The 26,124-nt window shown below is 40.2% G+C and overlaps 4 protein-coding genes across 4 annotated transcripts in view; 2 read left to right on the top strand and 2 right to left on the bottom strand.

Moving 5' to 3' along the window:
- Nucleotides 1-63: 63 nt before the first annotated feature.
- Nucleotides 64-26,124, bottom strand: part of LOC129915221 (uncharacterized) — a 48,149-nt gene continuing 22,088 nt past the window's right edge. The window contains exons 6-10 of the mRNA XM_055994701.1: nt 11,667-11,764; nt 10,044-11,587; nt 951-1,219; nt 338-889; nt 64-275 (exon numbers count right to left, since the gene is read on the bottom strand). Of these exons, the coding sequence (XP_055850676.1) occupies nt 176-275; nt 338-889; nt 951-1,219; nt 10,044-11,587; nt 11,667-11,764 (2,563 nt within the window). The 3' untranslated portion in view covers nt 64-175. The remainder of the gene's footprint in view (nt 276-337; nt 890-950; nt 1,220-10,043; nt 11,588-11,666; nt 11,765-26,124) is intronic.
- LOC129912973 (fibrillin-1-like) lies at nt 3,797-6,301 on the top strand. The gene is made up of 3 exons (XM_055991260.1): nt 3,797-4,067; nt 4,134-6,132; nt 6,201-6,301. Exons 1-3 carry the CDS (start codon nt 3,858-3,860, stop codon nt 6,248-6,250), a joined length of 2,259 nt encoding a protein of 752 aa, XP_055847235.1. The 5' UTR covers nt 3,797-3,857; the 3' UTR covers nt 6,251-6,301.
- Nucleotides 9,811-11,770, bottom strand: LOC129912974 (uncharacterized). Its single transcript, XM_055991261.1, has 2 exons — nt 10,013-11,770; nt 9,811-9,948 (listed from the first exon to the last, which is right to left on the bottom strand). The coding sequence occupies exon 1, from the start codon at nt 11,715-11,717 to the stop codon at nt 10,029-10,031; it is 1,689 nt and encodes a 562-aa protein (XP_055847236.1). The 5' UTR covers nt 11,718-11,770; the 3' UTR covers nt 9,811-9,948; nt 10,013-10,028.
- LOC129912976 (epidermal growth factor-like protein) lies at nt 20,351-26,104 on the top strand. Its single transcript, XM_055991264.1, has 5 exons — nt 20,351-20,692; nt 20,767-21,309; nt 21,370-21,567; nt 23,576-23,685; nt 25,925-26,104. Exons 1-5 carry the CDS (start codon nt 20,526-20,528, stop codon nt 26,080-26,082), a joined length of 1,176 nt encoding a protein of 391 aa, XP_055847239.1. The 5' UTR covers nt 20,351-20,525; the 3' UTR covers nt 26,083-26,104.

Raw genomic sequence — 26,124 nt, forward strand, 5'->3', positions numbered from 1 at the left:
AAAAAAAAAAAAACAAAAATACTAAACAAAAGATGTGACAGTAAAAAATTAACAACTCAAGTCTTAACTTTTAATCTTCATTTTAATTAGGCAATAATTATATTAGATATTAAAAAAACTTAAACAATAAAATTTGTACAAGCTACAGATTAACAACCAAGAAAAATACAAAAATTCACTCAACCGGAATACAAGTTAAGGTCTTTTCATGATATTTAAAACCTGGATAACAGATGCATCGATTTTTCGAAAAACATATTCCATTTTCACATTTTCTGCAAAAATCAAAAAAATAAACTCACTCATTTTTCAACAAAATAAAAAAAATTTAACTCACTGATAACAATCCGACTGACAAACACCATCCTTCAAATTGAAATCCACATTACAAGTGCATACATTTGGCTCCAAACACATTCCACCCAATCCACAATCTGGCTCACAAATTGCACTACAACCATTTTCTCTCAGTGTATAACCTGTGCTACAGCCACAAGTCTCTGGTTCCGTGCAATTCTGCATCCAACCATTACATCCGTCAGAGCATATTGGTCGACAGAATTTTCTTGTCTCATCTAACTTATATCCCAAATGACATTTACAAGTTCCATCTAGATAACACTGTCCATTTAAGCAACTTATTGGACATGTAAACACACAATCGCCACTGTCGTTCTTCACAAATCCATCGAAACACTCACATTCCCCAGGACCTACGCAATAGCCATTTAGGCAATTCTCACAAATCGGCTGGCAAACAATTTCACCAGCAACACCGTCCAACTTATGAGGCCGATAACCTTCGCAACATGTTTCGATAAATGTCATATGCATTGATGAACCAGTTCGGATGTGTTTTGCATATGGATAAGATCCCAAAGCAACATTTCTAAGAAAAACAAATTTATTTTTAGATCCGGTCAGGGTTTTGATAACTTTTTCGAACTTACGGAACTTCAATGTGACATTTGTTGTTGACATTCTCTTCCGGTGCACTTGTTGTTGTTTCATATTGCTCCGATTGTTGTTGACGAAATTGATTCTTTCCACGTCTTTGTTTTTCTGTCAAAGTTGCATCACTTTCGAAGAAGGCTAGTGTCAAGACTATTGACAAAAATTCTACAAACTTCCAATCGATGTACATATTTGCCAGAGACTGGCTTGCGATTTTTTTTAAAAAGAAGAAAAAAAAAATACAAAATGTATAACAATAAGAGTTCTTATCATTTATTTTTCAACAATTTTCTCTTCGAGAGAATGACAGAGGTCTTGAGTGTTATGGTTGGTTTTGTTTTTGCAAAGCTTAGTTTGAGCTTATCATCATTTTTTTTATTCAACATTTTTTAGCTACGCACAAGACTCATATACTCATTCAGAGATATGAAGTGTTATCACATCAAGTTTTGTGTTTTTGTTTGTTTTATGATGAATCTGAGTTGAAGGTCAGAACTTAAATCAAGGACTTTGAGAATTTTTGTTTTGTTTAAGGGCTTCGTTTTTATTGTTGTGTTATTTTTCTTTTTTTTTTTTGCTGAATCTTTTCAGGAAGAAACTATGAATGTAGGCTAGTGGAGAAAAAGGCTATAGTTGATAGGAAAATTGCTATGGTGATGGCGCCAAGCCTCTGGCGTTAGAAAAGAAGATATTAAGTACATGGGCTTGATTTTTCATTATTTGTTTGTTTGTGATTTAGGGCCCTTGAACAAAGTCATCTTGCAGATGGAGAATAACCGTGTGGTAGTTGTATGGTTCCTAAACTTCAGATTTTTGATCATTGCGATTCTTAATTTTTTTTCAAATTAAAAATGTATCAATGGTAAATTTTGTACATTTTGATTTTTGGAAATTTTGAAGACTTCGAGTTTTCTGACTTGTGGATTTTCCGCATTTTCAAAGTGGAAAGGTTTATACATTTTGGTCGTTGTGATTCTCAGTTTTCTCAAACTAGTGTATTCTCTTAGCTGAATTTTCGAGGATTTGAATTTTTTCTATCTAGAATTTAAATGTTTAGGTTTTTTGGATTCTCAAGATTTTCGATATTGTTATTCGAAATTTTTTCAACTTAATTATTTCTTCGTTTTGAATTTTCTGGGTTTTCGATCTTAAGAGATTTTGGAATTTCGAAGATTCACAGAGCAGCGTTGTGATTTTTTTTATTTTTTTCCAAATCCAAGATTTTGGATCTCCGGATTATGTCAAATACCTGTATAGAGTTTTTCTATGTTGAATTTTTGGGCTTTTTTTTTAATTTTAGGTTTCTTAATTTAGTTTTATTTTTAAATTTGTCAGCTTTTTGAGTTTTAGATTTGTTTCGAATGAACAAAACTATCAAAAAGGCATCTATAATTACTAAAAACAAAAGATTTATAACAGTTATAACACTTTTTTTGACCCAAATTTAAATGCATGAAGTATTGAAAGAACTTTACTTTTAACTGAAGGGAAACAAATTCACTTGTAGAGGCACGATTTGTTATATTTCCACATTTATGTATATGCATGTTTGTATAACAGAAGTGTATTTAGCAATGCCCTTAGGTTAGGTTAGGTTAGGTGAGGGTGTCAATGCAGGTACTTAACTCCCTCGGTAAAACTATTTTTTTCTGTATTTTTTTTTTGAATATAATTATTATACATATAACAGTTTTAACACAAAATTGCAGTATAACAGTTATAACACTGTTGGGAAATCTCATTAAAATGTTACACTATTGATAAGGTGCAACACACTATTATCTCACAGAACTCAAATATCACTTTAATACATTCCAAACTGTTATAAATTTAAATTTTTAAATACATTAAATAATAAATGAATACGCAATATACTAAACATATTTTGGTTAAAAATTATGCCTTTATCATTATCTAGATCCATTTATCATAAAAAATCTTCGAAATTACTTATGATATTCTCCTAGGTATCACAACCTTCAATGTTGTAGGTATATCACGAATTGCTTCAGGTTATATCACAGATTATCCTGCAACATGACTTGTTTCAATTAGAATAAAAAGGTCTAACGTAATCAAGCACTGACATCTCCAACTTCCAGAATGTATCACGAGTTACTTCCAAATGTATCACGTATTTGTTCTTTATACGTTGACTGCGCCTAGTATAATGACGATCAGAGCTTGTGTTGCTTAATATTAAAAAAAAATTTCCCCATGTTTAACATCCAGGCTATTCGTTAGCTATCACCCAGATTTATATCACAGATTTATCCGGAATGTATCACATTATAGCTATTTTAAGTATCAATTTCTGTTTTTACCTAAAATGTGTCATGAAATTTTCCTTGGAGAAAACTACTTGTTTTGCTTTAAGGTAGTTATCACAGGTTGCCCGGATTTTTATCACAGATTTATCACAAATACGAAGCTTGGAGTTCTATGACTGGAAAATCTTGCTGAATACCAAAAATCGTCAAAAAAATTCTGCTATAGATCTAGGAGTAAAAACGGGATACTGGAATTAACACGAAATATCCAAAAGAAGTTTGATTTATAAGCAAATACACCCCTGTTTTCTTACAACACAAACAAAAAAAAAAAACCTGTGATTAATCATTTTTTGCTAGTTACATGTAAAAAAAAAAAAAAAAAAATTATAAGCTCTCTCAAATACACAGCTGGGATATCTTTTATAAGCTATTCCACGGTTTAGATATAACTTTTTTACTCTCAGCTTCTCTAAGAAAAAATCCTCTTAGTTTAAAAAATTTTTATTTATTTTGATGATTAACTTGAAGCAATCTACACCGGAAAAATTGCAAAACCTCAAAACCACTACAAAATCACAATAATAACAACTGCATTAAGCAAATTTTTTAGTTTAAATACTCAGCTCAACGATGAAAGTTCTATGGATAATTTTAAGTTTAATAATTATTTTCAAAACAATCCAAATTCATAGTTTAGAAACCGGATATTGTTCGAAATCCGAAGTATATACCGTTAGTGAATACTATTATCGAACGGAATATCAACAATATACGCAGCAAGGTTTCTTTCCATGGCAAAGAAGTTATAAATGGAGAGTTGTAACAGTTCCAGCAACTAGAGTAAGTACTCTACTAAATCTCAAGAACTTGCCTGCAACTTTTCTAAAATTTCTCTACCCCTCTTAGACACTATGGAAAAGTCGCTTAAGGATGAACTGTTGCATAGGATATAGAGAAAATCTATCACAGTGTGAACCATATTGCTCGAATAAATGCATTAATGGATATTGTTCAAGTCCAGACATATGCTCTTGCAAAGAAGGTTATAAAAAAGTTGCATACAACAATACTTACTGTGAACCGATTTGCAAGCAAGGCTGTGAGCATGGAACTTGTGTAGCTCCTGGGAAATGCAATTGCCTAAAAGGTTATCAAAAAAGTTTAGAAAACAACAGCTGTACACCGATTTGTGATAGTGGTTGTCAGTTCGGAAAGTGTATTGCACCAAATAAGTGTGATTGCCAACTAGGTTATATTCTAAATGTCCTTTCAAACACTTGTGAACCATTTTGCTCGACAGCCTGTGTAAATGGATATTGTTCAGCTCCTGATACATGTTCATGCTCTCAAGGCTATAAAATGAATGAATTAAATTTGTGTTCACCAGTTTGTGATAAAAATTGTGATAATGGCAGATGTATTGCACCAAACAAGTGCTCGTGTGATACTGGATACAAGATGAATTCTCAAGACCGCTGTGAACCCATTTGCGAGGACGGGTGTGAACATGGAGTTTGTACAGCTCCGGAAGAGTGTTCATGTGATGAGGGTTACAAAATGAACGAAAACAACCGCTGTAGTCCAGTTTGTGATAATGGTTGCCACTTTGGGAAATGTATTGCTCCTAATGATTGTGAATGTGACTTTGGATATGATCTTAAAAATGATATTTGTACACCATATTGTCAGAGTGGATGTCCAAATGGAGTTTGTGTGGCACCAAATGAATGCAATTGCACAGAAGGTTATAAATCTGACGAAAACAACCGCTGTATACCAGTTTGTGAAGATGGATGTTCCTTTGGCAAGTGTGTTGCTCCAAATGTTTGCGAGTGTCAACCTGGTTACGCAAAGAATTCCAATGATGAGTGTTCCCCGGTGTGTTCCAGTGGCTGTCAAAATGGCTTTTGTTATCACCCTGAAATGTGTGTTTGCAACCAGGGCTATCTTATGGGAGCAAATAATCAATGTGAGCCAGTTTGTAGTAAAGGTTGTCAAAATGGTGTCTGCATTGAGCCAGAAATATGTCGGTGTTCCGAAGGCTATCAAATGCCAGTTGATTCTGTAGACAAATGTGAACCGATTTGTGAACCGAAATGTCAGAATTCAGATTGTGTGGGCCCGGGATTGTGTGTGTGTTGGAAGGATTATGTGCCATTTAATGCTACTTCATGTCTTCCGTATTGTGAGGAAAAGTGTCTGAATGGGTATTGTGCTTCGCCGAATAATTGTACCTGTAATGAAGGCTACGAGGCTCATAGTTATGAGCCGAATGTTTGTACACCTGTATGTGAGATATGTAATCATGGTGATTGCATTTCTCCGGGAGAATGTTTATGCTGGCCGGGATATGAATTCGATAAAATTACTTCGAAATGCATTATTCCATATACGAGTACTATTAGTACTACTTTGACAACAGAGTTAACAACTTTTACGTCTCATGTATCTACTTATTCGACTATATTCCCGACATCTGAAATGGCATCAACAGAAATGACAGATGAAAGTACTACAGAGATTTCTACAACTTTTGAAGATGTCTCCACACAATCTAGTACTTCCATTTTAAATATAACAGAATATTCAATTGAAGAAGATATTTTCCAGCTATGCAAATGTTGGTCTCTTCAAAACTCTAGCATCACAAACTGCTTAAATTTAATAGAAAAAGAAAAATGTCAATTTGATAAAGTTCTCTACCAACTCAATTGCAATGAAACTGGTTTATACAAGTGTATAACAGTTTCTGGGAACACTTCTTCCTCTACAATTACTCGAAATAAGGATTCATGGTGGTATTATATACCGATTTTGGCAATTATTTTGATAGCAATTACTGGAATAGGATTGGCTGTAAGGAAATATCGCCATCGGGGAATATCACAAGAAAATGATGAAAAAGGTATAACACTTTGTTTAAATTGTTATATCAACTACTATATATTTTTTTTATTTATCATTTTGTTTTAGATAATCCAGACTTTGTGGTGCAGTATGTATGCAATGAATTAAAAAAATAAGAATTAACACTTTGTTTTAAGAAAGATAAATAAATTTTAATTATTCAAAAATTTAAGTTTTTGTGTACTTATCACGGATATCTTGTCTTTAAAATTATTATATCAAATATTGGTCCAGTATCTTTACTCTTTATATATACAAATTTATTTCCGCTGTGTATCACGGTTTGTATATCATGAACTTATGCAGTAAAGTAATTTCAAAGATTACACCAGCAAACTGTGATACTTAATAGAGTAATCTGTGATACATACATGAAATGTATCACAAGTATATCCATTAAGTTTCACAGATTGTCTTTATTATGCACTGATATTGCTCTGAGCATTTTGTGATAATTATTGGTATGATTTGTGATAAAAAAATGGAATGTATCACAAATATATTATCAATTGAATGTCACAGATTGCTCTATCTTGTAGCTTTCAACATATCACTATAATGTATATAACGAATTTAGCTGGTATAAATCACGAGATGCTTTGGAAATAAAGACGTTATTTTTATCTTCTTACACCTACGTTTTTAAGGCTTTTATAAAAATTCAGTAAAACTGTCAAATAAAAAGATGTGGGCTCTAGGGGCTTAAGACCTTAAAGGAAGATGTTGTTCCTTGAATTGATAACGATTTATTTAAGTCTTTTATAGTTTTGTAGGCCTTTAATGGAAGTTCTGCATGTCTGTTTTGTAATATATGGGCAACATTATCACATTATGTTAGGACCTCAAAATTGAATTTTTGAAGTTATACTTCTTATGGGAGGGTGGGTATGAAAATTTACTTTTTGACAAGAATGTCAAAGGGATTATGACGCGATCACCCTGGGTAGCAGGGCTGTCGTTTCACCTTTAGAGTACGCAGTACTTTAGTATTTAAAAATGCAGTACGACAAACATAAAACACACAATACGTAGCAAGTTACATGTTTCATGTGGCAAGTTGCATGTGGCAAGTTGTATGTGGCAAGTTGCATGTGGCAAGTTGCCAGGGTTTCAAAAAGCTAACATTTCAGCTCAGCTCACAGCTCAGCTCAAATTTGAGCTAGGTACCATAGCTTAGCTCATTTGAGCTGAGCTGAAAGTGAGCGCCCCAACTTCCAACGCCTATATCTCGGAATTTTGAAAAAAATGAAAAATTTTTTTTTGATGCCAAAAGGTAGCGGGGACTCTAACCTACATTTGGGTACAACTCCCATCCCTGTAGGTACACGCGTTCTCAAACCAGTAGAACTTAAAGGTAAAAAAAAAGTTAAGCCCGATTCTGAAAAAATAGGCATGATGTGGCGGTTTAACATGGAAGGCGATTTTTTAAAAATCTGATAATGTGCAAAGCGTAGGCCCATGACACAAGCTATCATTTGGCACCACTCCCAAAAATTGCTCTCAAGCGGTTTAGCTTCCAGGAGCGTTCAAAGATTCGGGGATTTTTCGAAAAAAAAATTTACCCCAACTTTCAAACACGATTTTCTCGGAATTTTGAAAAAAATCGAAAAACCGGATCATACCACTTTCGGGTAGCTGAGAATATAAGCTTTCCTATGGCACCACTCCCCTGTCTCTAGATCAAAGCCTTCCAACGCCTATATCGCAGAATTTTGAAGAAAATGAAAATAAAATTTTTGATGCCAAAAGGTAGCGGGGACTCTAACCTACATTTGGGTACAACTCCCATCCCTGTAGGTCCACGCGTTCTCAAACCAGGAGAACTTAAAGGTAAAAAAAAAGTTAAGCCCGATTCTGAAAAAATAGGCATGATGTGGCGGTTTAACATGGAAGGCGATTTTTTAAAAATCTGATAATGTGCAAAGCGTAGGCCCATGACACAAGCTATCATTTGGTACCACTCCCAAAAATTGCTCTCAAGCGGTTTAGCTTCCAGGAGCGTTCAAAGATTCGGGGATTTTTCGAAAAAAAATTTACCCCAACTTTCAAACGCGATTTTCTCGGAATTTTGAAAAAAGTCGTAAAACCGGATTGTACCTGATTTTTTTTTATGATTAAAAAAGAAATATTTTACTAAAAAAATAGAAATATATTTACTATTAACCCTAGAAAGATAATCTACGTCTGTAAGACGTATGGCGTGTAAAGAACTGTTTTATCTAATTCAATTCAAATTTCTGGGTTTTTGTTAAATTGATTTGATTTATTATATCACTTCTTTAAAATAATCTAAGTAATGAGTTAAATAAATATGACAAAAAGTGTTAACATAAGACCAAAAATCTTTTTTAGAATCATACGTCTCTGAGACGTATATTATGATTATCTTTCTAGGGTTAAAAAAACCAAGAGAAAGATCACGAAAAATTATCTGTTTTATTTATAAAAATATCCATGTGTTAAAATAATTCCATTAATAACTAGAACCAAACATCTTGAGCTATGGTGTTTTATAAAAGTTTAAAATATCTTCATATTTCATTATACTTTCCAAATAAAAATCAATGTATCCTCTCACCCATCACAGCTCAGCTCAGCTCACTTTACTTTAGCTCACCCAACAGCTCAGCTCAACCATCAGCTCAGCTGACTTTCAGCTCAGCTCAAATGAGCTGAGCTATGGTACCTACATAGCTCAAAAGTCAGCTGTGAGCTGAGCTCAGCTCACTTTTGAGCTTTGTAGCAACCCTGCAAGTTCCATATTGCTACTACTAGTGCTGAAGCACACACAATTCTCATAAAATAACCATATCGCACATTTTATGCTCAATTCATTTAGTTTCGTTAAGCGTATACCGTACGTTCTGAACCGCACAAATTGTGTAAATTTCACAGAATAAATTGAAAACTACATGGACGCAAGGAGGATGAAAGAATTAATTTATTGTTCACTTGATAAAAATGTAAAAAAACGATGTGTGGATTAATTAATTTAATAATAGAAATTAAAAATATCAAATTAAATTCATTTACATATACTGAATGAGAAGTATAACTTCAGTCGCGTGTACATGTGTACACACACTCTTTTTTTTTTAACTTCGTTTTACCACATTCAATTTTAGTCTTTAAGTACTCTTCTAAGGTATTTATTGAAATTTCATAAGCTGACGTGAGGTATGAGTGGCCAGAGACCCCAAAGAAAGAATAACAAAGGAAAAAAAAAAACGTTCCCGTACTCGAATATGGGAAAATTCAAGCATATGTAGATCGAGTAAAAAGTCAATTTAATTCTAAATTTATGTCTATGACCCTGAACTTTGTAGAGAATTTGACTGCAACACTATGGACCTCCACTAAGAAAAGAAATACCTACAACATTTGCTTCGTCTCAACAAAATAACACAAAAATTTACGACTAAAAGTGTCATAAACAACTACCATATTGACCTTTTGTAGTTTTGGTTCGCTATCTAAGAAAAGTCATGCAAATGATGTTTGACCGCAAAAAGGCCCCACTTGTGCAACGGTGACTCTGTACTCAAAAACCCGTACAATGGTGGTGTCTTATGGTACACTATTTAGAATTTTTGCTGTTTACCCAAAATTGCTAACCATTGATTCTTTTCTTACCTTCGTTAAATATCATTTAATAAAGATTCCAGTAAGTAAAAAGTTTAAAAATATTGAATGCTTCATCTTTATTAAAAGTAAAATAAAAAAAACTTAACTTTATATCTTGATTACTTTCTTACAATTTAATTAATCTTAACCACAAAAAAAAAACGCTTTTTCTGTTCATCTTCAAAATGATCTGAAAGTAAAAAAATAAAATTAAAAAATTTCAAATCAAAAATGCAAAAAATAAACCTTCTTACCAAAAAAATATTCAAATCAGTTTTGTAAGACATTATAAGACCCTTGATTACGATAATGATTTCGAAACAATAATCCAAGAACAACTATTCCAATTAGAATACCAACTCCCAAAGGTACTGCAGCCAATCGGAATTCTTCAGCAGAAGATTTATGATTCGAAGGTTCAACTAAAAGTTTGCTTCCTTCAACTTCTTCTGTCATTTTTAGTTTGTTACCAACTTTTCCAAAGAAAGAAGAAGGAGAATTAGAAGTTTTTTCTTCTAGCTGAGGTGAAATTGTTGATTCTTCCTTTAATAGTTGAATATTGGGTGCCAATTCTTCAAGAACTACTCCAACAACAGCGGGAGAGTTAGAATTTGTTTCTTCTAACAAAATTAAATTAACCTCGTTTTCAGAAAAAGTGGGTGTTATAATGTCATCAATTCCAGGCATTTTCACTTCATACGAAAAAGATTTCTCACTTTCCGTCATAGATGTCACTTCACCATCCTTCAGTTGCTTGTCAAAAATTCTTCCATCGATGACAGTTGGAGAATTCGAAATGGATTCTTCATGCATTGGTGAAATTGTCTCGCTTTCATCAGAAATTGTTGACATAATTTCATCAACTTCAGTTTCTTGCAATTTGTTGAAAATTCGGCTTAAAGGTTGCTCGGTTGCCGAATGCACTGTGATAGTTGTTGAAGGTTCTAGAATTTTCCCAATGACAGCTGAATTTTTAGAAATAGTTTCTTCTTCCAAAATTCTTGGTAAATTAGTTTCGAATTCGGCAAACAAATCAGCAAGGTATTCATCAGTTATCTCAAATTCCTCTAAATTTTGAAGTCTGCTCGAAAAATTGGGCATTTTCGTAGTAAATTTTGATGTGATTTCGGTTGATTTTGAAGTTTGTTTTAGTTCAGTTTCTGAAGAACTGCTGACAGCATAATTCTTAGACATAAACTCTTTGCTCCGAAGGAAATCTGCATCGAGTTCATCAAAAAAAGCTTTCATATCATCAACTAAATTGTGAAGTCTGCTCGAAGGATTGGTCGTTTTCGAAGTGAATTTTGATGTGATTTCGGTTGGTTTTTGAGTTTGTTCGAAATCATTTTCTGAAGAACTGCTTGTTGACTTGACTTCTGTTGGTGAAGTTGAACTTGGTATTTTTGATGAATCACCAATATTTTTTTTGATTATTTTCTCAGGAAATATCGACAGTAATTCTGTTGCAGAATTTGATTCTACAAGTTTTGGACTTCCAAATTGTTCACCTTCCTTTAAAATATCATTTGATTTTGGCAATTCAGTGTTATCATCTAAAATATTAGTAGTTGTTGTAAAAACATCCATTCCACACTGTGTCTTAGGTTCCACAGAATTTTTACTATTCCAACGTCGATTTGCACACTTTTCATAACCATAACAATATCCATTGGTGCAATTCGAACAAAACGGTTCACAAACATTAGGAATTTCTGTCGCTATATGTCCCGGTAAACATTTACATTTATTCAAACCAACACATTTTCCACCGATGCATTTATGCTCACAAATTGGCACACAACATGTTTTATTTTTATTTGGTTTCAAACCTTCCGGGCAATTACATTTTGAATTTTTACAAAAATTAACTTTTCTATCACAGAGTTTTTTCGAGTAACTCAAATTTACTGTTGCATATAGCAAAAGAGTTATGAAAAGAAATTTCCAAAGAACGTTCATCTTGGAGGACTTGAAGTTTAAAACTATACTGACTTAGGGTTTGATAACTGAGAAAGAGTGATTTTTTCTTCAGAGGTTTAAGCTAATCACACTGCGCGCTTGGAATTGTGTGAGGTTTTTTTTTATCGAGAATTTTTTTTCACTTATCTTTATAATTATTCTGCAGTTATTTTTTGCTTATAGTACTTCTTATCGGTTGATTATACAAAAAAAAAAATAAATACATGGCGTTTATTTTATTTCGCTAAAAATGTTTTGAATTATTATAATCTTATCGAAATTTCTTTGGCGTAAAAGAGGAATTTTATATCAAAATAGAAATTTTGCGGGGCAACATTTTAAAACTAAGACCGGATGAAGGAGTTTTGTTTGAGTAGGTATCACAACAAATAATTTAATTTTTTTATGCGATTTGAATTTGCAAAATTCTGGATAAAGTGGCAAATTATGATATAATTGGGGGTTTGTTCTGTAAAAGAATGTTTTTATTTTTGTTTTGATGGAGATAAGGGTTTCAAGGTTAGTGATATTTTGAAGATTTTGAGTGTTATTTTGAAAACTTCTGCTGACTTTTGTACAGAAGAAATTTATTTTATCCTTATGATTCAGAAGAATAAATGTTTCATACGATAGTATACCTACTGATTAGAGATAAAGGTTTCTAGATCTCATAAGCGTACTTATAGTGGTCCTTATAATTACAGCAGCTCAATTTTAATAATAATATACTCACAATTTTGAAAAAATCTGTAATTTTTTTTTTCCGTCCCGCACGTGTCCCGGACATGTCCCGCATGTGTCCCAGACATGTTCCGGACATGTCCCGCACGTGTCCCAGACATGTCCCGGACGTGTCCCAGACATGTCCCGGACATGTCCCGGACGTGTCCCGGACGTGTCCCGGACATGTCCCTGACGTGTCCCAGACATCTCCCGGACATGTCCCGGACATGTTCCGGACGTGTCCCAGACATGTCCAGGACATGTCCCGGACATGTCCCGGACATGTCCCGGACGTGTCCCAGACATGTCCCGGACATGTCCCGGACGTGTCCCGGACGTGTCCCGGACATGTCCGGGACATGTCTGGGACACGTCCGGGACATGTCTGGGACACGTCAGGGACATGTCCCGGACATGTCCCGGACGTGTCCCAGACATGTCCCGGACATGTCCCGGACGTGTCCCGGACGTGTCCCGGACGTGTCCCGGACATGTCCCGGACGTGTCCCGGACATGTCCCTGACGTGTCCCAGACATGTCCCGGACCTGTCCCGGACATGTCCCGGACGTGTCCCAGACATGTCCCGGACATGTCCCGGACGTGTCCCGGACATGTCCCGGACGTGTCCCGGACATGTCCCGGACGTGTCCCGGACATGTCCCGGACGTGTCCCGGACGTGTCATGGACATGTCCCGAACGTGTCCCGGACGTGTCCCAGACATGTCCCGGACATGTCCCGGACGTGTCCCAGACATGTCCCGGACATGTCCCGGACGTGTCCTGGACATGTCTCGGACGTGTCCCGGACATGTCCTTGACATGTCCCGGACATGTCCCGGACGTGTCCCGGACATATCCCGGACGTGTCCCGGACATGTCCCGGACATGTCCCGGACGTGTCCCAGACATGTCCAGGACATGTCCCAGACATGTCCCGGACATGTCCCGCACGTGTCCCAGACATGTCCCGGACATGTCCCGGACGTGTCCCAGACATGTCCCGGACATGTCCCGGACGTGTCCCGGACGTGTCCCCGACATGTCCGGGACATGTCCGGGACATGTCCGGGACATGTCCCTGACGTGTCCCAGACATGTCCCGGACGTGTCCCAGACATGTCCCGGACATGTCCCGGACGTGTCCCAGAAATGTACCGGACGTGTCTCGGACAAGTCCCGGACGTGTCCCGGACATGTCCCTGACGTGTCCCAGACATCTCCCGGACATGTCCTTGACATGTCCCGGACGTGTCCCAGACATGTCCAGGACATGTCCCGGACATGTCCCGGACATGTCCCGGACGTGTCCCAGACATGTCCCGGACATGTCCCGGACGTGTCCCGGACGTGTCCCGGACATGTCCCTGACGTGTCCCAGACATGTCCCGGACATGTCCCGGACGTGTCCCGGAAATGTCCCGGACGTGTCCCAGACATGTCCCGGACATGTCCCGGACGTGTCCCGGACGTGTCCCGGACATGTCCCTGACGTGTCCCAGACATGTCCCGGACCTGTCCCGGACGTGTCCCGGACGTGTCCCGGACATGTCCCTGACGTGTCCCAGACATGTCCCGGACCTGTCCCGGACATGTCCCGGACGTGTCCCAGACATGTCCCGGACATGTCCCGGACATGTCCCGGACATGTCCCGGACGTGTCCCGGACATGTCCCGGACGTGTCCCGGACGTGTCATGGACATGTCCCGAACGTGTCCCTGACGTGTCCCAGACATGTCCCGGACATGTCCCGGACGTGTCCCAGACATGTCCCGGACATGTCCCGCACGTGTCCCAGACATGTCCCGGACATGTCCCGGACGTGTCCCAGACATGTCCCGGACATGTCCCGGACGTGACCCGGACATGTCCAGGACATGTCCCGGACATGTCCCGGACGTGTCCCAGACATGTCCCGGACATGTCCCGGACATGTCCCGGACGTTTCCCAGACATGTCCCGGACATGTCCCGGACGTGTCCCGGACGTGTCCCAGAAATGTACCGGACGTGTCTCGGACATGTCCCGGACGTGTCCCGGACATGTCCCTGACGTGTCCCAGACATCTCCCGGACATGTCCCGGACGTGTCCCAGACATGTCCCGGACATGTCCCGGACGTGTCCCGGACGTGTCCCGGACATGTCCCTGACGTGTCCCAGACATGTCCCGGACGTGTCCCAGACATGTCCCGGACATGTCCCGGACGTGTCCCGGAAATGTCCCGGACGTGTCCCAGACATGTCCCGGACATGTCCCGGACGTGTCCCGGACATGTCCCTGACGTGTCCCAGACATGTCCCGGACCTGTCCCGGACGTGTCCCGGACGTGTCCCGGACATGTCCCTGACGTGTCCCAGACATGTCCCGGACCTGTCCCGGACATGTCCCGGACGTGTCCCAGACATGTCCCGGACATGTCAGGGACATGTCCCGGACGTGTCCCGGACATGTCCCGGACGTGTCCCGGACGTGTCATGGACATGTCCCGAACGTGTCCCTGACGTGTCCCAGACATGTCCCGGACATGTCCCGGACGTGTCCCAGACATGTCCCGGACGTGTCCCAGACATGTCCCGGACGTGTCCCAGACATGTCCCGGACATGTCCCCGACGTGTCCCGGACATGTCCCGGACGTGTCCCGGACATGTCCCGGACGTGTCCCAGACATGTCCCGGACATGTCCCAGACATGTCCCGGACATGTCCCAGACATGTCCCGGACATGTCAAGGACTTGTCCCGGACGTGTCCCGGACATGTCCCTGACATGTCCCGGACATGTCCCGGACGTGTCCCAGACATGTCCCGGACATGTCCCGGACGTATCCCGGACATGTCCCGGACGTGTCCCAGACATGTCCCGGACATGTCCCGCGCATGTCCCGGACGTGTCCCAGACATGTCCCGTACATGTCCCGGACGTGTCCCGGACATATCCCTGACATGTCCCGCACGTGTCCAAGACGTGTCCAAGACGTGTCCCGGAAATGTCCCGGACAGGTCCCGGACGTGTCCCAGACATGTCCCGCGCATGTCCCGGACGTGTCCCAGACATGTCCCGTACATGTCCCGGACGTGTCCCGGACATATCCCTGACATGTCCCGCACGTGTCCAAGACGTGTCCAAGACGTGTCCCGGAAATGTCCCGGACAGGTCCCGGACGTGTCCCAGACATGTCCCGGACATGTCCCGCGCATGTCCCGGACGTGTCCCAGACATGTCCCGTACATGTCCCGGACGTGTCCCAGACATGTCCCGTACATGTCCCGGACGTGTCCCGGACATATCCCTGACATGTCCCGCACGTGTCCAAGACGTGTCCAAGACGTGTCCAAGACGTGTCCCGGAAATGTCCCGGACAGGTCCCGGACGTGTCCCAGACATGTCCCGGACATGTCCCGCGCATGTCCCGGACGTGTCCCAGACATGTCCCGTACATGTCCCGGACATGTCCCGGACATATCCCTGACATGTCCCGCACGTGTCCAAGACGTGTCCAAGACGTGTCCCAGAAATGTCCCTAACAGGTCCCGGACGTGTCCCAGACATGTACCGGACATGTCCCGGACGTGTCAGAGACATGTCCCGGGCGTGTCCCGGACATGTCCCGGACATTTCCCGGGCGTGTCCCGGACATGTCCCGGACGTGTCCCGGACATGTCCCGGACATGTCCCGGACATGTCCCGGACGTGTCCCAGACATGTCCCGGACATGTCAAGGACTTGTCAGGGACATGTCCCGGACGTGTCCCAGACATGTCCCGGACATGTCCCGGACGTGTCCCGGACATGTCCCTGACGTGTCCCAGACATGTCCCGGACGTGTCCCAGACATGTCCCGGACATGTCCCGGACGTGTCCCGGAAATGTCCCGGACGTGTCCCAGACATGTCCCGGACATGTCCCGGACGTGTCCCGGACTTGTCCCGGACATGTCCCGGACGTGTCCCAAACATGTCCCGGACCTGTCCCGGACGTGTCCCGGACGTGTCCCGGACATGTCCCTGACGTGTCCCAGACATGTCCCGGACCTGTCCCGGACATGTCCCGGACGTGTCCCAGACATGTCCCGGACATGTCCCGGACGTGTCCCGGACATGTCCCGGACGTGTCCCGGACATGTCCCGGACGTGTCCCAGACATGTCCCGGACATGTCCCTGACGTGTCCCAGACATGTCCCGGACGTGTCCCGCACTTGTCCCAGACATGTCCCGGACATGTCCCGGACGTGTCCCAGACATGTCCCGGACATGTCAAGGACTTGTCCCGGACGTGTCCCGGACATGTCCCTGACATGTCCCGGACATGTCAAGGACGTGTCCCAGACATGTCCCGGACATGTCCCGGACATGTCCGGGACACGTCCGGGATATGTCCGGGACACGTCCGGGACACGTCCGGGATATGTCCGGGACACGTCCGGGACATGTCCGGGACATGTCAGGGACATGTCCGGGACACGTCCGAGACATGTCCGGGACATGTCTGGGACACGTCCGGGACATGTCAGGGACATGTCTGGGACACGTCCGGGACACGTTCGGGACATGTCCATGACACGTCCGGGACATGTCCGGGACACGTCCGGGACATGTCCGGGACATGTCTGGGACACGTCCGGGACATGTCCGGGACAGGTCCGGGACATGTCTGGGACACGTCAGGGACATGTCCGGGACACGTCCGGGACACATCCGGGACACGTCCGGGACATGTCTGGGACACGTCCGGGACATGTCCGGGACATGTGCGGGACACGTCCGGGACATGTCCGGACACGTCTGGGACACGTATGGGACATGTCCGGGACATGTCCGGGACATGTCTGGGACACGTCCGGACGTGTCCCAGACATGTCCCGGACATGTCAAGGACTTGTCCCGGACATGTCAAGGACTTGTCCCGGACGTGTCCCGGACATGTCCCGGACATGTCCCGGACGTATCCCAGACATGTCCCGGACATGTCCCTGACATGTCCCGGACATGTCCCGGACGTATCCAGGACATGTCCTGGACGTGTCCCGGACATGTCCCGGACGTGTCCCAGACATGTCCCGGACATGTCCCTGACGTGTCCCAGACATGTCCCGGACGTGTCCCGCACTTGTCCCAGACATGTCCCGGACATGTCCCGGACGTGTCCCAGACATGTCCCGGACATGTCAAGGACTTGTCCCGGACGTGTCCCGGACATGTCCCTGACATGTCCCGGACATGTCAAGGACGTGTCCCGGACATGTCCCGGACATGTCCCGGACATGTCCGGGACACGTCCGGGATATGTCCGGGACACGTCCGGGACACGTCCGGGATATGTCCGGGACACGTCCGGGACATGTCCGGGACATGTCAGGGACATGTCCGGGACACGTCCGAGACATGTCCGGGACATGTCTGGGACACGTCCGGGACATGTCAGGGACATGTCTGGGACACGTCCGGGACACGTTCGGGACATGTCCATGACACGTCCGGGACACGTCCGGGACATGTCCGGGACACGTCCGGGACATGTCCGGGACATGTCTGGGACACGTCCGGGACATGTCCGGGACAGGTCCGGGACATGTCTGGGACACGTCAGGGACATGTCCGGGACACGTCCGGGACACATCCGGGACACGTCCGGGACATGTCTGGGACACGTCCGGGACATGTCCGGGACATGTGCGGGACACGTCCGGGACATGTCCGGACACGTCTGGGACACGTATGGGACATGTCCGGGACATGTCCGGGACATGTCCGGGACATGTCCGGACGTGTCCCAGACATGTCCCGGACATGTCAAGGACTTGTCCCGGACGTGTCCCGGACATGTCCCGGACGTGTCCCAGACATGTCCCGGACATGTCCCGGACATGTCCCGGACATGTCCCGGACATGTCCCGGACGTATCCAGGACATGTCCTGGACGTGTCCCGGACATGTCCCGGACGTGTCCCGGCAGTGTCCCAGAAATGTCCCGGACAGGTCCCGGACGTGTCCCAGACATGTCCCGGACATGTCCCGCGCATGTCCCGGACGTGTCCCAGACATGTCCCGTACATGTCCCGGACGTGTCCCGGACATGTCCCGGACATGTCCCTGACATGTCCCGCACGTGTCCAAGACGTGTCCCAGAAATGTCCCTAACAGGTCCCGGACGTGTCCCAGACATGTACCGGACATGTCCCGGACGTGTCCCAGACATGTCCCGGACATGTCCCGGACGTGTCCCAGACGTGTCCGGACATGTCCCGGACGTGTCCCGCACATGTCCCGGACATGTCCCGGACGTGTCCCGCACGTGCCCCGGACATGTCCGGACATGTCCCGGACGTGTCCCGGACATGTCCCGGACGTTACCCAGACATGTCCCGGACATGTCCCAGACGTGTCCCAGACATGTCCCGGACGTGTCCCGGATGTGTCCCGGACGTGTCCCGGACGTGTCCCGGATGTGTCCCAGACATGTCCCGGACAAGTCCCAGACGTGTCCCAGACATGTCCCGGACATGTCCCAGACATGTCCCGGACGTTTCCCAGACATGTCCCGGACATGTCCCAGACGTGTCCCAGACATGTCCCGGACAAGTTCCGGACGTGTCCCAGACATGTCCCGTACGTGTCCCGGACGTGTCCTGGACATAATTGGGGAATTATTTTATTTTGTTTTTTTGGGGCCTGACGCCTGATTTCATTATGAAATAAGGCCCCAATAAAATAAGACCCCAACACTAATTTTGGAGCATTTTAAAAACAATTTGGGACCTTACTTCATTTTTCATAATTTACATGAAAATACTAAACAATAAAATCTTTTGTGAAATTCCACTTATCAAGGACCTAGAAAGTACCGCTATTGTTAACTCCCAGATGGTTTTGCAGGAAGATCTTTATATTGAAAGAACATTAATAACACCGGCACACACAAAAAAAAAAAATGTCATGTACCAGGAACCAGACCTATCTTTCTGAAACCTATCCGCTGAATCAGAATTTCAAGTCCGTTTGGGCCTGTCACCCTCCACTTTTGAGTAATATGCAAAAAAACTAAAAAAAAAATGAAGTTTTTTAACTTTTTTGGGGTCTTTTTTACATTTTTCTCAAAACTGGAGGGTGACCGGGCAAAACGGACTTGAAATTCGGATTCAGCGTGCCCAAAAACATATAGAAAGATAGGTCTGGTTCCTGGTACATGACACTTTTTTTTTGTGTGTGCCGGTGTAATAAACAGAATAGCTGAAAAAATCGTATCAACTGTTTGAGATATCTTTGAGGAACAATTTTAAAAGTTCCGTTCATAAAGAAGGTTCTGCTGGTTTGGGGTGATATTTCATTATCTAAAATAAAGTTCGTCATGAAAAATAAAAATTGGGGTTTTGTTTCACTTTTCCAAAAGAGGCCAAAACAAGTTGGGGCCTTATTTCGTTTTTTTTTTTGGGCCTTATTTCATTGAGGAATAATGTCATTATGAAAAAAAAGTACCCCAATTTCGAGCCTTATTTCAGTTTTTCTTTTGAGGCCTTATTTCCTGTTGGCTTATTTCTCGGACCCACAGAAACATGTGTTAGTGTCTCGTAATTTAGTTCAATTTTCAATTTTAATCACCGAATCAAAAATATGAAAAAAATCTGTCTATAAGCTGAGTCAGTTTAGAAACACACAAAGACACAGTTTATAAAATATTCCAAACAATAAGCATCTTCCAAGAGTAGGTATCACCACAAAAATGATTGCAAGCTTGAAAGTTCACTCTTATCCCCAAAACTAATCTCTATTAAAGCTTATTTAATAGCTGTGTTTTTATTATCAATGAAAAATTTTTCACATTCAAAACAAAACTTCTTATCAGCGTTTAAACTCAAATTACCTAATCGAATAAAACACTACTGCCCTGTATTGCGCTTGAGCAGATTTCCCAACAAAAACAACATAAACACTTTAATCTATCATCTTTAAGTAAGATTCTGGGTCACCCTGCTATAAAGATGTGATAAGAGAGTAGGAACTTACATCGAAAGCAAAATATGAAATTTTTTAAAGATGCTCTCAAGACATTTCAACTTAAACTCGGAACAAGCTAAGATCGCAAAAAATGTTTCAACGGATAAGAATATTTCTCATGTGCGCTGGTTTTATCAGTTTCAGTGTTGTAGTTTTAAGTGAGCGTGAAATCTCCGGTGATATCTTTACATCGGAAACACGTAGTTTGTCGTATAATGTGAATAAAATTTATAGAAATAAATGTTCCAGACAAGTTCCGTAAGTTTTTAATCTCAAATTCGGTGAGCTTTAATCTCAAGACCTCAAAACACCTGTTTTTGACCTCTCTTTAGGGCCGTTCTATTTCGAACCGAGAGAAATGAACTAATTCAAGGCAACGGAACGACAATTCACTTTCATCAAATCGAAGATTGTTGTGATGGCTACAAACGAACTCGATACGATTGGAATCGTTGTGAACCGGATTGTGGGACAAAGTGTAAAAACGGTTTTTGTACATCGCCAGGACAATGTGATTGCTTCGATGGATTTACGAAAAACGATCGTGGGGAATGTGTTTTCGCATGTCCTTTGGGCTGTGAAAATGGACGTTGTTTTCTAAATGGAACTTGTCGTTGTAACGACGGCCATACATTGGATCCAACTCGAACTTTTTGTAGACCACATTGCAGGCCGGCTTGTGGTCATAATCAGATTTGTGTTGAGACAAATAAGTGTGAGTGCAGAGATGGTTATCAGATGACAGCAATTGGTTGTCAACCAATTTGTACTCCCGATTGTGGTCATGGGAGGTGTTATGCACCGAATAAGTGTGAATGTTTTGCAGGATTTGGTATGAGACTTCCGAGGACTGTGTGTGAAGCTGAGTGTTATATGTGAGTTTTAAGACCTTAAAAGGAATTTAAGCTTTTTTATATTTTTTTGATTTTTTTTAGGATTTGTGAAAATGGATTTTGTGACTCTCGATATAGATGTCAATGTTATGATGGATTTAGATATGATGAGAATACAACAAGCTGTCTGCCAGATTGTGGGGATAAATGTGAAAATGGTGTTTGCAAACAACCTGGAGTTTGTCACTGCTTCGAGGGATTTGAGTTGAAAGATAATACTTGCGTGCCAAAATGTGAACAGTAAGTTAGTTCAAAACATCCATTTTTCAAATTTTTGTTTGTTTTTTCAAATTTATTTTCAATAACGTTCAAAAATTTTAAGAGGTCCCAAACTTTGCTTCAAAATATCCGTTTTCAATTTTTGTTTAAATTACATATTTATTTTCAATTTGGGAGGTCCCAAACATTCGTTCAAAATATCCGTTTTCGAATTTTTCTATGTTTATTTCAAAATTAATTTTAATAACATGTTCAAAATATGTATGAGGTCCCAAAATTTTAAGAAACTAAAAGTATATTTGAGAAACCTCATTGGATTTTTTTGAAACCTTGAAAGCTTGATACTTATATAAACCTTGAGTGGAGGTCTTATTTTTTTCTGAAAGTTTTCGGTAGTGAGGTCCCAAAATTTAAAGAAACCAAAAATATACTTAAGAAAATTCTCAAGAATTTTTGAAGGGCATTGTATACTGCCTTGATGTAAATATAAACCTTTAAAAGAGGTCTTACTTTTTTTTAAGGTTTTGGAAAGTATGGTCCCAAAATTAAAAAAAAGAAAGTGTATTTGAGAAATTTAACTGGAATTTCTGAAGCCAACTACATACTAACTCTATAGCTTGATGTCCATATAAACTTTAAAAAGAGGTTTTAAATATTATTTTAATTTCTTTCGTTAGTGAGGTCTCAAAATTTAAAGGCAGTAAAAATGTACTTCAGAAAGTTCTGAAGAATTTTTGAAACCGATTCCATTCGATAGTTTTATGTCCATATTAACCTTGAGAAGAGGTCCTAAATTTTTTCTTTTTTTTTGGATACTGACTTGATATAAACATATATCTTTAGAAGAGGTCTTACATTTTTTTTTCTGAAAGTTTTAGAAAATAAGGTCCCAAAATTAAAAAAAAATGAAAGTGTGTTTGAAAAAATTCACTGGAATTTCTGAAGATAATTAGATACCTAGCCTATAGCTTGATGTCCATATAAACCTTAAAAAGAGGTCTTAAATTTTTTTTATGATTTTTTTCGATAGTGACGTCCTAAAATTTGAAGCAACTTAAAATATACTTGCAAAAATTCATAAGAATTTTTGAAGGTGATTAGATATCCACTCATTAGTTTTACGTCCATATTAATCTTAAAAAGAGGTCTTAAATTTTTGTTTCTAATTTTTTTTGGATATTGAGGTCCCAATTTTATTAAAGTGAAATAGCCTACTTCGGAAAATCAACTGAAATTTTTGAAGGAGCCCAATTGAACCTTGAGATGAGGTCTTTTTTCTGAAATTTTTCGATTGTGAGGTCCCAAAAGCTTATTAGATATGCACTCTACAGTTTTATGTTCATCTAAACCCTGAATATTTTTCTGAAATTTCGTTTATAGTGAGGTCCCAAAATTTTAGGAAAGTGTATGTACTTGAGAAAATTCACTGGAATTTCTAAAGCGGCCCAATTGAACCTCGAGAGGAGGTCTGTTTTTCTGAAAATTTTCGATAGTGAGGTCCCAAATTTTTTTTGAAGTGTTTGGATAGTGAGGTTCCAAAATTTAAAGAAAGTGAAAGTGTACTTGAGAAAACTAGAATTTCCGAAGACGATTATATATATTTTTTTTGAATTTTTGATTAGTGAGGTCCTAAAATTGAAATCAACTTAAAATGATTTTGAGAAAATTCACTACAATTTCTGAAGCCAATAAGATAACCATTTAATAGCATAATTTCCATATAAACCTCAAGTAGAGTTTTTTTTTTCTGAAATTTTTGGTCAAAGAGGTCCCAAAATTAATTTTTCTGAGAAAATTTCTGAAGCTGATTAAACTTTATATTCATTTCAAGATTGATGTTTGATTTATACAAAATGTTGTCTTGAATTTCTAGGAAAAACCTAACTTTGTTTTTAAATATTGTGACTGTCAGCAGTACAAGGTGTATTTTATTTTTGAAATTGAAGAGGGTTTTTAAAACCCTTTCTAAAGAGATACATAAATATCGATGAATTACTGAGATTTTCTTTTTTTTTTTTCCATTTTTCAGTGGCTGTGGCTATTATGGCAAATGTGTTGCTCCTAATGTCTGTGGCTGTGGTCTCTCCAATCAACAATGTTCCTTTGGCAATTGTGATGCCTTCGGTAAGTGTGTTTGTGGTGAAGGACCATAGCCGTATTTAGGGGGGGGGTTTTGGGTGTTTAACCCCCCCCGAAATTTTTTTTCATAAAATCAAAAGATACCTATATTATAAACATATACAAGTCTAATATGTGCAGCACTAAATGATTTGTTTTTGTATTTTAGTGATTTGATTACCTATATGAAAATCTTCCTTAAAATCACTACCAATTTTGCATCGTTGCAGAAGCTGTCGATGAAGTTTGTATAAGTTTGTCTCTTTGACCATTTCCTTAAGCATTATGTTAACACCTTAAAATGCTCTTTTAAGAACCCTTTAAATACCACAAGTACTTATGCAGGGTTTTTGGTGCCGAGACTAAACTATGCTTTTTCAAAGGGTTTCGGTGGCCGAACTCGAATCCAAAGACGGACTTATTCGATCACATCTCGTTTTTGACATATTACCCTTAAATCTATTTAAATCTTTCAGACATCTTTTCTACTGTCCGAGATATCTTCAGTTGCTTATTACCCACTTTTGTTCTATGTTAACCTTAAATCCAGTATGTAAGCGAAAATAAATGTATCCATTTTTTCAGAGACTGTAGTACCTACCAACGCCAGGAAATAACCTCGAAAACTGGTAAAAAGCGGGATTTTCGATTTTCTAACGGGAATATCTCAAAAACGCGATGGGATAGAATTTTTCTGAGTTCGGATTTGAGCTCAGCACATAAAAAACCTTTAGAAAAGTATATCTTGGTTTCTGTAACAAAAACCTTGTTGGCCATACTCAAAATAAAAAAAATGCAATTATACTTTTGCAATGGAAGAAAAACTTGTTTTTATTCCTAAAAATTATAAGAGAAAGTAACGGGACATTTTGTTCTTCTCAATATTCTTGTTTTTTGATCCCCTTTAATAAAAAAAATAGTAGGGTGTCGCTGCAATACTCGGTTTTATATAAATAGCATTTTTATATGGTGCGATTATACTTTTGCAAAGCACTGTATTTACAACATTTCGGTATTATTTTGTTTCAAATTATATATAGGTATTAAACAATTTCAGTTTATTGTTAAATTTCAAAGTGAAGTATAACAATGGTCAACAAAATTAAACTTCTTTTTTGTTACAGAAACCAGGGTATACTCTTCTATAGGTTTTTTTTGTGCTGAGCTCGAAACCGAAGTCAGAAAAATTCGATCACATCAAGCTTTTGAGATATTCCCGTTAGAAAATCGAAAATGCCGCTTTTAACCAGTTTTCAGGGTTATTTTTTAGCGTTTACTTATTTTTTTTTAAATTGAATTTGTAACAGTTTCTAAAAGAATTAAGTTTTGTCTCTCTAAATCCGTTTAAATCTTTTAAATATCTATTTTCTTCCTCGAGAAATCATAACTTGAAATCAAAGTGCTTGGGGCATCTCGTATTTATTTGCTTTTAATAGCAAATATCGAAAAGTTCTGTACCAATCGCTTTCAAATTTTGACATAATTCTTTTAGAAACTGTTACAAATTTAATTTTAAAAAAAATAAGTAAACGCTAAAAAATAACTTTGAAAACTTGTAAAAATCGGCATTTTCAATTTTCTAACGGGAATATCTCCAAAACGTGATGTGATTTTTCTGACTTCGGATTCGAGCTCAGCCTATAGAAAAGTATACCCTGGTTTCTGTAACAAAAACCTTGTTGACCAGTGTAATTAGCTCATGTCAAACAACTTGGATTATTTAAAATTTTGGTTTTTAAGTATTGCTAATTTCATTTAGAACTCAATAGATAGAATGTACCTGTCAATTTTCTGCTACAAAATTTCAGTGCAAGAAAAAGTACATTTTTCAATGTTTTATATATTAAATTGTACGAAATAATTTTTTTTATAAAGCCTTAGATTGGTTAAAATTTGTTTCTTAAAAAAACTTGCTCGCTAACGCTCGCAATTTATATCAACCAACTTATCACTCTTTGTACCTACAAAACTAGAGATGCCGCTGAATATTCGGCCATTTTTTAATTACGTTTACCGTAAGCAGGGCTTTTTTAAACTTTTAACTACGAATTCCTCTCCTATAAATAGGTACTTAAAAAGGATATTGGCAAATTTTTCGCTTCTACACAGTTCAAATGACTATTTGATTTAGCGGGATTTAGAATCGACTGCAAGTTCATATAGTTGATACAAAGTATTGTGATTTCTAAAAAAAATTTTGTTTGGTCTTATCTAACCCCCCCCCCCCCCCCCCCCGAAATGAAATCCTAGCTACGGCTATGTGAAGGACTTGTTCGATTCGTTGACAAATGTGTTGCACCAAATCGAATGGAAAGCTTAGTTAGTAGTTATGAGCAAAGATCAATCTATAATCAACAATTACGATTGGAATTTAATAATTTAATTGGAAGACATTTTGGTGATTTATATTCATTTTAAAAAAATGTTGTACTATAAAAGTTATTGTATTTTTTTTTTTTT

This window comes from Episyrphus balteatus, chromosome 3 (assembly GCF_945859705.1).
Source record: "Episyrphus balteatus chromosome 3, idEpiBalt1.1, whole genome shotgun sequence".
In the NCBI taxonomy this organism is placed as follows: Eukaryota; Metazoa; Arthropoda; class Insecta; order Diptera; family Syrphidae; genus Episyrphus; species Episyrphus balteatus.